General features: G+C 42.9%; 1 protein-coding gene across 9 annotated transcripts in view; it reads left to right on the forward strand.

Annotated features, from left to right (window-relative positions):
* The window catches only part of UROS (uroporphyrinogen III synthase), a 42,214-nt gene that overhangs the window by 3,322 nt on the left and 24,746 nt on the right, over window positions 1–14,146 (forward strand). For 4 of the 9 annotated variants that reach the window (XM_084841468.1, XM_084841469.1, XM_084841473.1 and 1 more), the window contains exons 2-4: window positions 3,510–3,589; window positions 5,644–5,727; window positions 13,288–13,384. In XM_084841468.1, the coding sequence (XP_084697594.1) occupies window positions 3,527–3,589; window positions 5,644–5,727; window positions 13,288–13,384 (244 nt within the window). In that variant the 5' untranslated portion in view covers window positions 3,510–3,526. Of the gene's footprint in view, window positions 1–3,509; window positions 3,590–5,643; window positions 5,728–6,675; window positions 6,732–13,287; window positions 13,385–14,146 lie in introns of all 9 variants that reach the window. The other 5 variants (XM_084841470.1, XM_084841471.1, XM_084841472.1 and 2 more) reach the window with 2 other exon arrangements.

The raw sequence follows: 14,146 nt of genomic DNA on the forward strand, positions 1-14,146 counted from the left end.
TGGAAGTGACAAAAGTTCAAAACAAAAGCTGTAGATAATTTCTGGGAAGTGGGTATCTTGTTAATTTGACATTGGTTTTTGTAAAATGGGTGCCAAATTAAAACAAAGTTATAGCTATAACTAAGCTATATTGGTGGGTTGAGGGACAGGAAATAGTTCAAATTCCTGAACATCACCATTACATATTTAGGCATAAGACCTGCATAGTTAGTTAAGAAAACAATCCTATGGTCCCTGGACAAGAGTCCCAGGGACCATAGGATAGGTCAGATCCCCCCCCTCTGAGGTCGGAGACAGTGCTCCGACCTTGGAAGGGGGAGTTGGAGATCCGCCCCCTTGCAGTCAATGCAGAGAGAACTGCACCAGCTGGCTCCCTGAGGTCGGAATCTTGGCAGGCAAAAGGGGGGATTCTGGTGGGTGGGGAGAGGATTAGAAAGGCCAGGATACAAGTTATCCTGAACCTCTTCTCGCCTCCTTCTCTCCCCTTCCAAAGCGCCCTTACTAGATGGGCTAAAAAGCCCGTGTAGTGAAATCTGCAGGGTGGGAGGACAGGTAGGTGAAGATCGCCTCCACCGCTCCTTCCATGCTGCATTGGATGATGGGATGCATATGAGTTCAGGGGCTTCCCATCACCAGGGGGTGCAATCAGTAGGATTGTTCCCTAAATATAGTAATAAGGAGCTGTCATATTGAATCAGACCATCAGTCTATCTGTCCCAGTATTGCCTCCTCTAACTGGTAGCAGCTGTCCAAGAACTCAGGCCAACTTGTTTCTGTATATGTATATCTGCCTCTGAGGTATGGCCCCTAAAAATGAGCAATCCACATCACATTGTTAGGGAATTTATTGGAATCCATGGGAAAATAATACTCTGGTTGAAATTAATCTGTTTCTGAGCTCATGTGACTTTCCCTTTTAATTTGTCTTTATTTTTGACACATGTTTTGATTCTGAAGTAAGTGATAAATACTTGAAAAGTTGATTGCTGAATGTTTGGAAAACTCACTCTGAGACTTTTTAAAATTCTTTCCAGGACTTGGTGTAATAACATACATGATGGAGAAGGTTTGGGTATAATTTAATGGACCACCTTACACATTGGTGGGCAATATTGGGGCACCTGGGGGCCACTTCTGCAGGCTGCGTTCCTACCGCTGCACCACTAAATTTGGCGGTGGCAAAAAACTGGTGGTTTGCTGTTGAATTTCAGCGGCAAATCACTGTGGGTGCTAAAAAGGTCAAATTTAGCTTGTTTTCAAGCTAAATTTGACCTTTTTACAGCTCCATAGCAGTTTGCTGCTGAAATTTGGTGGCAAACTATCAGGTTTTTTTACGGCCTTGAATTTGTATGGCACAGCAGAGGGTGGCAGTGAGGGCTGCATGAGGTCTGCGGGCCACATGTTGTCCACCCCCGAGTGTAACTCACAACTGATTTGTGTTATATCAGTTGCCAGTTCTTACCAATCATCCTTTCACATATATTCCAAAATTAGCCCAGCATACTGGTGGTAGTGTAACTCTTCAGAATGCACATGTGGGTTGCTTGTTTCAAAACATCCATAAGTAAAAATTACCGGTATGTGGAAGGAGATACATTGTTTTACATGTCAAGGATATATTTTTTTAGCCTAGACCTTTCCCTGATGTGTGTATGTTTCCTGTGTGAAATGAGCTTTTGACGTCGGGGCAGTTTTGAGCAAGTAATCTCTCATGCAGGGGCTACATGCATTTTGAACTGGGTCTGTGTGTAGGTAAATCTAGGCAGTTCTATGAAAAACAAAATCTGGGACACCCGGATTTTGTTTGTGATGTGTGAAACTGCATTAGAGCTTCTAGTGGTTTGCTGGTTGTGGTGGCACTGTTAATTCTGTGAAAAACACGCATGCATTTCGAACAAAAGTGAGATGCTTCTTGGTGGGCCTTAGCAGATTTGCCAGTGCTATAGTGCATCTTGAAAGAGAGTTATATGTTAACTAGACATGTGAAGGCCCGAAATAAACCCATTTTGTCCTTTTTTCCCCAAAGACTGTTTTTGTTTTTCCAAAAAATTAACCAGCTATGGTTTATGAAATATTTTCTTTTATAATTTAAGACAAGGTGTTTATATATTGTTACCCAGCCTTTACCCCCCCTCAAATGATTTCTAAAAACTACGTAGTAAGACTTTTATGGAAAGACTGGAGATACAAAATGTCTGGAAATAATGAAGCTACGGGGGAAAAGATTTTTAATCCTCTCTGTAAGATTCTCAGCATAGTTATTTCTTCCACTTCTTAAAATTATTGATCCAATGAACTTTTGCTGATAGACATTTTGGGATGTTCCAAGTCATGCTCAGTTTCCCAACAAGTGAATAGAGTGACCATATCATAATATGAAAGAAAATACACATTCTTGACAGTTCTGTAGTGTCCTGTATTTCTGGGCTAGTCTTCCGCTCCCTCCAGTTCTTCCTGCTTCTTCTGACTTTCTAGGAAGACAGATTTTTCAGGACTACTTCCTGGTCAGACATAAACTAGGAACCTAAAATATGTTACGTATAACTTGGTTTGCTCATGAAATTAACGTGTTCTGGACTTGCAGATGTTTTGGACAACAATCAGAATTCCTGATCATTGGCCATGCTGCCTTAGGCTGATGGGAGCTGAAGTCCAAAATATCTGGAGGGCACCAGGTTGGGAAAGGCTGTCCTAAAGCAACAAAGTGACTTACGATCTGTAAAGGGTGCTAAAAAAAAATAAGTGTTGCTTATTTTTTTTTATTTTTCCCCAAATTTCCATTTTTTTCCTGGAAAAAAGAGGAAAACCCAATTTTTTCCATGGCTTCAAAATTTCTGGAAATTTTGCATCTCTAATGTTAACATTTAAAGTGGAGTGGAGTGGAGCTGCAGCCTCCTGGCATGTACAGTCTTATCTGTTTTGCCTACGTGCAAATATGTTAAATAGCTGTATTGGAAAACATTTCTCTAAATCAGCCTTCCCCAACCTGATGCTCTTTAGATGTATTGGACTACAACTCCCATCATCCCACAGCCAGCTATGCTGGCTGTGGAATGCTGGGAGTTATAGTCCAAAACAGCTGAAGGGCACCAGGTTGGGGAAGGCTGCTCTAAACAATTGCATGGATTTTTTGTAGTACTTCTGCAGGTTTGGCAAAATTTGAAGGGGGTGTCATTGTTTGTACACACTAGTATGTTGTAGAGAACACTTCTTAGAAAAAGAAAAATGGATGCATTTTCTATCTTATCTTTTCTTCCTTGAGGGAGTGGGGGTGGGTGGGAGCCATATCATTTAAAACCAACATTCATTTTGTTAGCCATATCAGTGTAGATATTTGTTTCCAGAAAATGCACATTAACTGCTTACTCGTTGTGCAACCAATGACACTTCAGTGTGGCTGTTAATTATCTTGTTTCTTATGATGCTCAACTGGTGGAGCCATTGTACAGAGAAGAATCCTCCAGATCTAATTTAGATATATTTCCGTTTTGGGTTTCTGTATTCTGTAGCAGTTCTCGAGTAAACAATGAAAGTTCTGTTGCTGAAAGATCCTAAAGAAAGTGAAAGTGGACAAGATCCATATATAAAAGTAAGTAAACGAGAAAGATTTGAAAAACTTAAAAATTTGTATTTGAATTGTTCTCTTGCTTAAGTCTAAAATCTAGTTCTGCATTTTAGCTTAATGGTATTGGACTGTAGCCAATGTTAGGCTAACAGAAAATGTACAAATGGTGGCACTGCTCCACTAGCAGTTGTGCAAGCACTAGTAGAACAACTAGTGCAAACACCTCTAAGCGTATAAAGTTGTAATGAGTTGTCCACTGGCTTGCTCAAGTGGAGTCAAACTACTGGATTTGACACTTGCCCAAGGATGAATACAGGCTTTCTGCAAGCAGCAAATATGCAAATTATATGTGCCCCCTTTCCACCTGCCTCTTTGGAAAGAATATTTCGCATTCCAAGCAAGTTGTAGACTGAAGGGTAATGCTCAAGGTCAGCAACTCAGCAGGTAAATAATACAGCCTTCAAGTTTATATTCTCAGCTTTCACATATTCGAGCCCCTCTGCTAATGCGGGAAAAAAACTTGCCATGTTTCTCAGCCTGGTAGGAATTGTTCCTTGAAAATAAAGGATTTTGCACAGCATTGTTTCGAAAAGATAGAACTTGGGTGGATGACATACAGTTTGTGTTTAAGGGATGTTTCATGGATTGGAAGGAGGGTCTCTAAAAGACTGCTTTCTCCCACATGAGCTTCCACAATATCTTAAGATCTTCTAAGGTGGCCCTGCTAAGAACTCCCACATCTTCTGAAGTTTGCAGTTGTTTGCAAGGAATAGGACATTCTTGGTAGTTGTCCCTTCCTTATAAAACTTGCTCCTTAAGGATGTTCTCGAAGCTCACACTCTAAGGAGCTTTAGGAAAAAGACTGAGGGAGCAAACCTAAGCATGTTTAGGTAGAAAATAGTCCTACAACTTCCAGCATTCCCCAGCCAGCCATGCTGGGAGTTGTAGGACTTTTTTCTGTCTAAACATGCATAGGATTGTGCCCTAAGATGTGGCTTTTAAAGCAGGCTTTTGCTACTTTCCCCTTCATGGATCACTGCCTTGTTGTGGCGAAGGGGTTTGCGTAACTCAGTGAAGCCATAAGCTATGCCGTGCAGGGCCACCCAAGATGGACAGGTCATGGCGGAGAGTTCTGACAAAATGTGGTCCACTGGAGAAGGAAATGGCAACCCACTCCAGTATTCTTGCCAAGAAAACCCCATGGAACGTATCACAAGGCTAAAAGAGATGATGCCGGAAGATGAGCCCCTCAGGTCGGAAGGTTTCCGATATACTACTGGGGAAGAGCAGAGGGAATTTGCTACTTCGCCTAATGTTGAATGAATTGTAGAAGTCAATTTTAATGGCTGTGTGTTTTTATTTGGGGTTTATTGTAATGTTTCATCTTACATGTCCCCTGCTTTCAGATAGTTTGGTTGTAAAGCAAGATATACCTTTTTTCAATAAATAATATTAAGAAAACAACTGCTATGTACTGATAATTTTACTGTGTTACTTGAGTACATTAAAATACCACTTCTAGTTCTATGCTAGAAGTCAGGCAACCAAAGTCTGGTGTTGTATTCATGCCGCCCACAGATCAGTGCATAATGTGCATAAGAAATGCAAAGTTGCAAGACATTGAGCCAACTGTCTAAATTATTCTGCAAGGGGGTGGGGTCATGATTTCCCAGGTAATAACCTATTTGCACTATATAATCAAATGCAGGACTTCTTTTGTGGATACAACACCCTTTTTGCTTTGTGGGTATCATGGGGAAATTGCATGTGCATAACCCTTGTCCTTCCACATTCTTGAAAATATTATGCACATTATTTTTAAATAAAACGTGCCATTGGTTGTGTGTTTCCCAATTTTGATTTGTTTCAAAGCATGTTGTTATTGCTAAATAACAGTGCAATCCTATGCATGTTTACTCAGAAGTAAGTCTCATTGATCTTATGGAGCTTACCCCCAGGTAAGTGTGTTTAGGATTGCAGCCTAACTTGTCTTGCTGGTTCAAGAAGTGCTAGCAATACTTTTAAAATGTCAGTGACACTGCTTTTTATCGCAAAATCGTGTGTCCTTTCATTCATAGGAACTGGGTTTACATGGGCTTGAAGCAACTTTGATCCCAGCTTTAGCATTTGAATTTATTTCTCTTCAAGCTTTCTTTGACAAAGTAAGTTTTACACTCTTTTTCTGGTAATAGCATGTCCTAGAAAAATTATGCATCTGATGTTTGTTTGCCCTTTATTCCATTTATTTGGTTAGGCTCCTAGATTGCCATGCTATAAAGTAGGGGTAGGCAACCTTTTGGGGCCCACAGGCACATGTGACATTTTCAAAAAGTGTCCTGGGCACCGCCACAAATAGCTGTGGAAGGTGAAATGGGAGTGCCCCCTTCTCTGGATTTTCACCTTTCTTACCACCACCCCAAGCCATTTTTTGGCATGGCACCCACTTCCCCAGCTCTATTAAAGTTAATGGAGTGAGAACTCGCTCCATAGACCAGAGGTGGGGAAAAGGGTCCCCTGCCAAAAACAGCTGGGCAGGGGGAGGAACCCTTCCCACACCACTAAGGACCCCCTTTCTCCACTTCTGTTAAATTCTGTGGAGCAAGATCTTGCTTCGTTGGCTTTAATAAAGGTAGGGAAAAGCATGACAATTGTGGGCGCACTTGGTGGATGCCGCATTACCGACCTCTGTTATAAAACTTAATGGTGATTGAAGGTGGTTTATACCCTATTCCAGCCCCAGGCGGTGCTGGCCCCAGGCAGTGCTTAGTGGATGATTGGTGTAGGTGGTGTTGGTGGAGAGCTCAGACTGGTAATTACGTTCAGTGGTAGAGGAAAAAAGGAAACCGCACTAACTGGCATGACCCCCCCATAGTAATTAAGACCCCTACAAAGATGACAAAGATGACACCTATTTAACAACTTCTAACACCCAACATGACCCTACCTGTACACTGTACTCATCATCTAGGCCCCTCCCCCAGGTGCCTCCTCCAAGGGTGGCTCAGGGGGCAACAAAGGAGAGGGCCTACTTGGTGGGAGCCCCCCAATTATGGAATGAACTCCCCAGTGTTGCCTGCCTAGTGTCAGCATTGTTCTCTTTTTGGCACCAGGTTAAGACCTTCCTCTACTCTCAGGCTTTTGGCAGCATATGATAGGTTTTAATCAGGTAATGGGATATTGTTTGGATATGTGTGTGTGTATGTGTGTCTGCTGTCTGTTTATATATCTGTAGCTAAACTGTTTTATATTATATTGCATATTTTAAGGTTCATAATCTTTGTAAACTGCCCAGAGAGAGCGCTTTGCTCTTTGGCAATATAGACATGTAATAAATGAAATTAAAATGAACATTGAGAAAGTTGACATATAATTTATATAATATATAAAGTATAATTTATATATTTGTAATGTAATAAAATCTCTAATACTCTTTGAACACTATTTTGATTAACCATTTGGAGACTTTAAGTGTGCAGTTAATGAATGGTTTTTGGAACAGTCTAAAGCTGGGGTGGGCAGCTTGCGGTTTTCAGACTAATTTCATGTGGCCCTCAGACTGATTTCAGTAGCCTTCTGCATGTGAACAGTTCAGACTTCTGGCAAGAGCCATCTCTCCCTTCCCTGGCAGCCTGCTGGGTGAGAAGGGAGAGGGAGGAAAGGGGTGACCCACTTGCTTTTGGCTGTGTTCCTGCCCACCGCTGGCTTCGCTCCCACTCATTGCCCATGTGCAGTGCCTCCAACAGATTACCCATGAGGCAATATGGCCCTTGACAGAAAAAAGTTTACCCACTCCTGGTCTATAAAAGGACCCTGCTTCTTTTACTGCTATTATAGTCCAGTCCTCAGCATACTTTCTTGGCTGTACATCCTATTGACTCTAGTGAGATTGTATATGTATAGAGTTGCATCCTAAATCTCTGAGTCACTGAGGACAAATGTTTTTTTTTAATATTATTGTTTAAGTCAGTTTAATTTGTCATGCCTTTTTTGGTATTAAATTGGCCTGCCCTTGTGGCTTGACTCAGCATGTTTGAGGGCCTGTCAGTTACACACACACACACACACACACACACACCTGGATTGAAATACTAACTGCAATGCTGTGCTTGTCTACTCAGAAGTAAGTCCCATTGAGTTCAGTGGGACTTACTCCATGGTAGGTGTGTATAGGATTGCAGCCTAACTGGCTTAATGACAAATTGCAAGAAGCTAAAATGGATTATCCTGCTCTGATACTATCAGTCTGACAAGGGCATTTGTTTTTCCCCCATGACCAAAGGCCTAGGTTTTCAAATTAGTTATTTATAAACTTGACTAATTGAATAACTAAAGTTCATTACTAGCTGAGTGAGAGCCTCTCAAGTCAAGGCAATAGCTTTTAACTGCCATTTAAATGAGGGGATAAAAACTGGTGCAGCTTTCCTGACACTTTGTAAATGCATGGAAAGCATTAAATTTTCTAAATGCTCCTGTAGGTTCCTCAGGAGCAGCATATTAGTGTAACCTTCCCTCTTGCACATCTGTTGCCATATCCCACAGCTGCAAAACTAAAGCGATATAGAAATATAGAGATACAGAAAAATACCAATGAGAAAGTGAGCCAGCTGTGAGTCTGATTATGCCCACAGCTAGTATTATGAGCTATGGTTGATCTGAGGTATAGCTCCCTTGCGATACTGCAAGAATGGTGCTGTTTCTGAAATTGTACTAGCATTATATAAAATTTATATAATATATATTCTAAATAGCACTCTAAGGGGATGGTTAAAATAACTTTTTGAAAAATATAAAGCATCTTCTGTGTGTGTGTGTGTGTGTGTGTGTATATATATATATGACAAATATACTTGTTAACAGGGTTTGGGGTTGTAAATGCTTGCTGCTGGTTTAAACAGCCATTTTAATTTTTCACATAAATATCTAAGCTATGTAATTGAATTATATATTTAAAGCTTGCCATATTTCAATTTCAGACTAAGGCTTTTCACATTTCTTCAACATACAGGCCACAGTCCAGAGTTCTGGATGCACATAGACTTTCCTTTGTTGCCTATGTGGTTATGGCAGGTGAAGGTCTGTGAATGTACAGCAGAGGTGTGGAAACTCAGACCCATGGGCCAAATTCAGCCTGCCTGGGGACCCAGTCTGGCCCTCTGGGGTTTCCTAGATGGCCACACTCTTTCCCCCAACTGTCGATTGTTTGATGGTTTCCCAGCTTTTGTGCCATTTTTTCCCCGCTCTAAAAGGTTGAAATGCTTCTCCTAAGGCTTATTTACTGGCAGTAAGAGCTTTAAGCTAAAATACACTGGTATTTTTGGCCCCACCCCTATTGCCTTCAGCACTGGACTGCAGCCCCCAAGAGCTTCTCTGAAATTGAATTTGGCTCTCATGCTGAAAGAGAATCGACACCCCTGAGCCCTAGTTACATGTTTGGAACTGATCTTCTGGATAATGGCCATTGGCTTTGGTATTTTATTACATTAAGGGTTTACAAAATCCGGAGGGGTGTTGCTATGGGATCCTTTAAGCTGCATGGACCCCTAGAAGCTATTGGAGACTTCACCAATATTTCCCTGTTGCAGCATACCATGATGTGTGTAGGCTCAAGTTTCATCTGGTCAGCTGTTGCCTTGCTTGTGCACAAATACCTAGGCTAGGATCCAGACATTATGTCAATCTGCGAGTGCTGAGATCCATACTCTTAGTCCCATGAGTCACTGCCTCTGATCAGCGATCATAACTTCAGATTCTTAGCCACTTCATTATGAAGCTGTGCATCTCAGTAGTTGTGTTTGGACGTGACAATAAACGATGGTTTGCTGTGATGAGAATGAGCCTAGGTGAGTCTCAGGCTGGATTGCTCTCCCTTCCCCTCCCCTCCAGTAGTATAACTGCAAGGAAGAGGCTGGAAGCTTTCTGCTTCTGGTTTTGATTAACTGCAGTTTAGTGTTATGTTCGAGCCATAAAAGGTGGTTAATTTTAACTTTGCTGAAACTGGTCAGTTTAATAACCCATGGTTTGAAGTTGGTTTCTTTAAACAAATCATAGTTAAAATCAACCAAAGTATGTCAGGTTCAGGCAAAATGACACTTTGGGAAAGGAGGGAAAGCCTGAGGCTCACCTAAACTCATTCCTGTCATAACACAGCCAGTGAATTTATTCAGAGAACGTTATTAACAGTCACTGTTCCACAATGTTCCCCCTGTTCCATTAGTTGGGGGAAATTAATTAGGCAAGCATTCTTTAAAAGGTGGCATGTTCCCACAGTTTAGGGTTCTTCAGGCTTGAAGACACAGGATTCCCTTCTTATGAAAGGATATGTACAGGCAGGCATATAGACTAAGGTTGGGCAACCTGTGTCCCTCCATATGTTGGCCTACAACTCCCATCAGTCCTAGCCAGCATAGCCAATGGTGATGGCTCATGGGCGTGGTCCACCAAAACATCTAGAGGGCCACAAGTTGCCTACTCCCTGACATAGACAGAGTCTTTGGATGGTACAGATAAACTTGGTTAGTTTATTCAGAAAACTTCATCCTGGAGAATGAAGATGAGGTAAACATTTTGCTGTTTCTTTTGAAGTTAACATAGCCTTTTGTTTCATAGGTAATAAAATGTGTAGCAACACCTGTTCACCTAGGGCAGGGGTTGGCAACAGGGCACACTTGGGCGCCCACCAAAACCCTTTCCTTACACGCATCCCACATGTTGGACCCCTTGTTTACCGCCGGCTTCTCCCTACCTCTGCACTCACCTTAGGAAACAGGAAGTTGGCAGATAGGGAAGCTTATCTCCCATTCTGCTTCCTCAGTGGTGGCAGCGGTCAGAAGGGCAGGAAATCTAGAGGGAGGGAGGGAGAGGAAAGGAGGAGACTGCAGAAGCAGCAGTAGGTGGGCAGGCAGAGAGAAAGAAGACTTCTTTCCTAATCTGCTTCCTGTTTCCTCCTTCCTGTGCGGTGGTGGCGGCAGGGAGGAAATGCAGAGAAGGGTGGCGTCAGGAGGTGGCGAAGGGAGGGAGAAGCAGCGATAGGCAGGTGAATGAGTGAGGCTGGGTGGGTGGAGAGGAAGAAGAAGGCAGTCTTATCTCCAGAAGTGGTAATGCGGGGGAGGAAGGTTGGAGACAGAAGTGGTGATGGGTGAGAGAAAGAAGAAATATGAAGAAAGGGGAGGCAGCGGGGGAAGGAAATCAGGAGGAGGAGGAAGCGGGTGGCAAGAAAACAAGAATCCTGGCAAGAAAAAAGTCCTCTGGGTGAGTGGTTCCAGAGTCTGGGAGATAGGCTCATTGCCTCTTCTGGATGGGGTTGCACTCTCCTGGAAAGATCAGTTTCATAGTCTGGCGGTACTCCTAGATCCACCACTGTTGCTGGAGGCCCAAGTGGCCATGGTGGCTTGGAGTGCCATTCACCAGCTACAGCCTCACCTGGACAAGCTTGGCCATAGTGGTACAGGTGCTAGTAACCTCAAGACTGGATTACTGCAATGTGTTCTATGTGGGGCTGCCCTTAAGGCTGCTCCGGAAGCTGGACCTAGTGCAGAACGCAGCAGCTTGGCTCTTGTCGGGAGCGGCCCCTTTTCAGCCTGTAACTCCTGTGCTGAGGGAACTGCACTGGCTGCCTATCTGCTACCAAGCCAGGTTTTAGGTTTTGATACTAGTGTACAAAGTCCTAAACAACTTGGGACAAGGATACCTGAAAGAGCACCTTCTCCCTTACCAATACTGCCCGATCACTGAGGTCATCAGAGGGCATGCTCCTGGTGGTTCCACATGGCCCAGTTGGAGTTCAGTCTGAGAAGAGCCTTCAGTGTGGTGGCCCCCTTTCTGTGGAACTCCCTGCCTCTGGAGGTCAGGCAGGCGCCAACACTGTGTTGCTTCCAGCACCTCCTGAAAACAGCTCTGTTCCAGGAAGCCTTGCCTAACTAACCTGCTATGGGTTTATTGGCACTCTGTTTTTTTAAAAAAACAATTTTAATATGGTGTTTTATTCTTTTTATCTTTGTACTATTTTATCTCTTATTGTTCACTGTTCTGGAATCTGTTTAGATATAGAAAGGTATATAAATCTTGTAAATAAATAAAAATAAATAAGAAAACAGAATCTGGGAGGGGCGGGAGAGAGAGAACAAAATTCTGGCAAGGGGGGAAGGAAAATCCCAAAACTAAATGCCTGTAGGCCCAAATGACTGTGGGACAAGTTCATCCCCAGGCCTGAAAAAAAATGACAAATGTGCTTGCAGTCCCGAAAAGGTTGCCTACCCATACCCTAGGGCAACTTTGCAATACTTCGTTGCACACTCAGGGTGTGTTTCCACGCTATCGACTTCACCTGGCTTGCAACTTCGTTGCAATGTTTCCCCAATCGCATCTGCTCCTTTTCCAGTTTCCACAGTGCTTAAATTCCCGGCTTATCATTGCTGTAGCCTGGGGTGCTGTGCTGTTTCCACTGAGCTCTAATCGAATTATTTTCTTGATGGTGGGGTGGAGTCTGGGTTGGGTCTGATTACCTCATCCGTGTTCCCGCCTCCTCCTCTTGCTGAGCCCCCCTCCCTGTCCCCCTTTGCTGACAGAAATATACTTCCTGGTGGGGTGGGTGGGATTGGAAATGAATGTCATCAGACTGGCAGGGACTGCTGAACCAATCAGAGAGGATCCCCCTCCAGGCTCTACTCCCCTTAATGGCAATCTCAGGATCAAGCCTAATTAACCACAATGGGAGTTACTTCTGAGTAGACTTCCTGGACATATGCCCAATTCCTCCCATTTTTTCCCCTTTCTCTCTAAATAGCAGGCTACCTCATTAGGAGGCACGCCTAAGGCTACCACATTAGCAGGCACACGCTAAACTGCTATCTCATTATCACACGTGTAATATGAAAACTATGATGCTAGCATAGTTTCCCTGGTCCAAACGACAAAAAGGACTATTAGCCGTGGATCTTCCCCACATGTAGCTCTGGGGAAACGACCTGAGATAAACCTGATTTTCAGGCTGTAGTGGAAGTACTTGCTTGCCCGCAATTGCAGGCTTAGACGTACTAGTGTTCTAGCACTTATTTTTGACAATGTTTTAAAAGTTGGTCCCTTGGCATCCTGCTCCATAATGGCAATGAAACTTCTGGAAAACAGGGAGGGAAGGGGTTGGGTCACTGAGGTCATACCCACAAAGGCCGGGCTACACACCCCACGGGCAAGACTGTGATACCGAACCCAGTGCAGTTGTAGAAACAGGTGAGTAATGCAGCCGACATGAACTGGAAAAGTCGGACTATAACCAGTCTCAAAAAAAGTGTTTTTTCTGCGATAAAATGCGGGGCTGGTGCTGAATGGCCATGATGTCATGGAAACACAGAGACCTCACTGCGCAGCCAGGTTGGAGTAAGTCACTGGTGGAAACACAGCCTCAGTGACTCAACTCCATATTTCTAGATTGAGGATTTCTGTCAAAACAGCTGCTTTCATTACTGATCTAGCCAGGTGTATGTCATGTTAGCAATAGGCCAATACTATACTGTGAAGCGGCAGGCTTTATTGAACTCTGCTCCATGTAAGACAAAAATAACAAGATGTCAAATTATTGTTTTTGCATGCATTAAGATTTTGATGAAAATACGATTGAGGGCACCTGGAACGCTTGCTTCAAAGGCAGTAGATCAAAACTTCTTTGTTGTGTTTGGTTTTTCATAGTTAATCCTCATTTATTTTTCTCAATTTTGGTTTGTGAATAGCTTTCTCATCCCGAACAATATCATGGGCTAATTTTGACCAGTCCAAGAGCTGTAGAAGCTGTCAGGCTATGTCTGGAGGATAATTGTAAAAAAGAAGGTAAGTGGGAATTTAGGCAATATAGTAAATAAAACGAAGTGAGTTGAATTATTTTACTGCTTCTCTCTTTTGGTGTATAGAGTGAGCCATTGATTATATAAGTAGGTGAAGAACTGTTTGCGTTCTAGATAAATGTTTAGGAACAACATATTTTTCATCATCCTAGTGAAGTTTACATAGTCATTGGCCTGGTTTACATATCATGGAAAGCCAGAGTTTTATTTTTTTAAAAAATATAAATGTATTTAAAAAATCTGACTTACTGTTAACAAGCAAGCATGCTCACACATGCTGCTCAATGGCTCCCACTCGGTTCGTACTGCCAGCGGGAGCAGCTGAACAAGCCAAGGACTCCCATCTGTGTTTTGTTCAGCATATGTCCAAACCGAGAACTCTGGCTTGGGTTTATTCTTGGCTTAGGACTCTGGCTTGTTAGAGCAACAAGCCAGAGTTCCCGATTCCAAAATCATGCTAAACAAACCACATATGGAGAGTCCCTGGCTTGTTTAGCCGCTCCAACTGGGAGAAGGAGCCAAGTGGGAGCCACCAAGCAGCAGAGTTTTTAAAAAGATCTGGCTCAATGTGATGTCTGAACGTGGCCATTAGGTCAGATATTTTCATAAGCTTTTTCACAGTTTTGCAAGTTAAAGCTGGATTGTTGTAATCTATAAGTATGTGTAAAGAAAGCTGCTTCAGGTAAGTAACTGAGGCTTCAATCCTGTCTGCACTTACCTGGGAGTAAATCCTATTGAACTCAGTGGG

Source organism: Heloderma suspectum, chromosome 3 (assembly GCF_057233095.1).
Source record: "Heloderma suspectum isolate Gila_16-S chromosome 3, 16-S_ref, whole genome shotgun sequence".
NCBI classification, from domain to species: Eukaryota; Metazoa; Chordata; class Lepidosauria; order Squamata; family Helodermatidae; genus Heloderma; species Heloderma suspectum.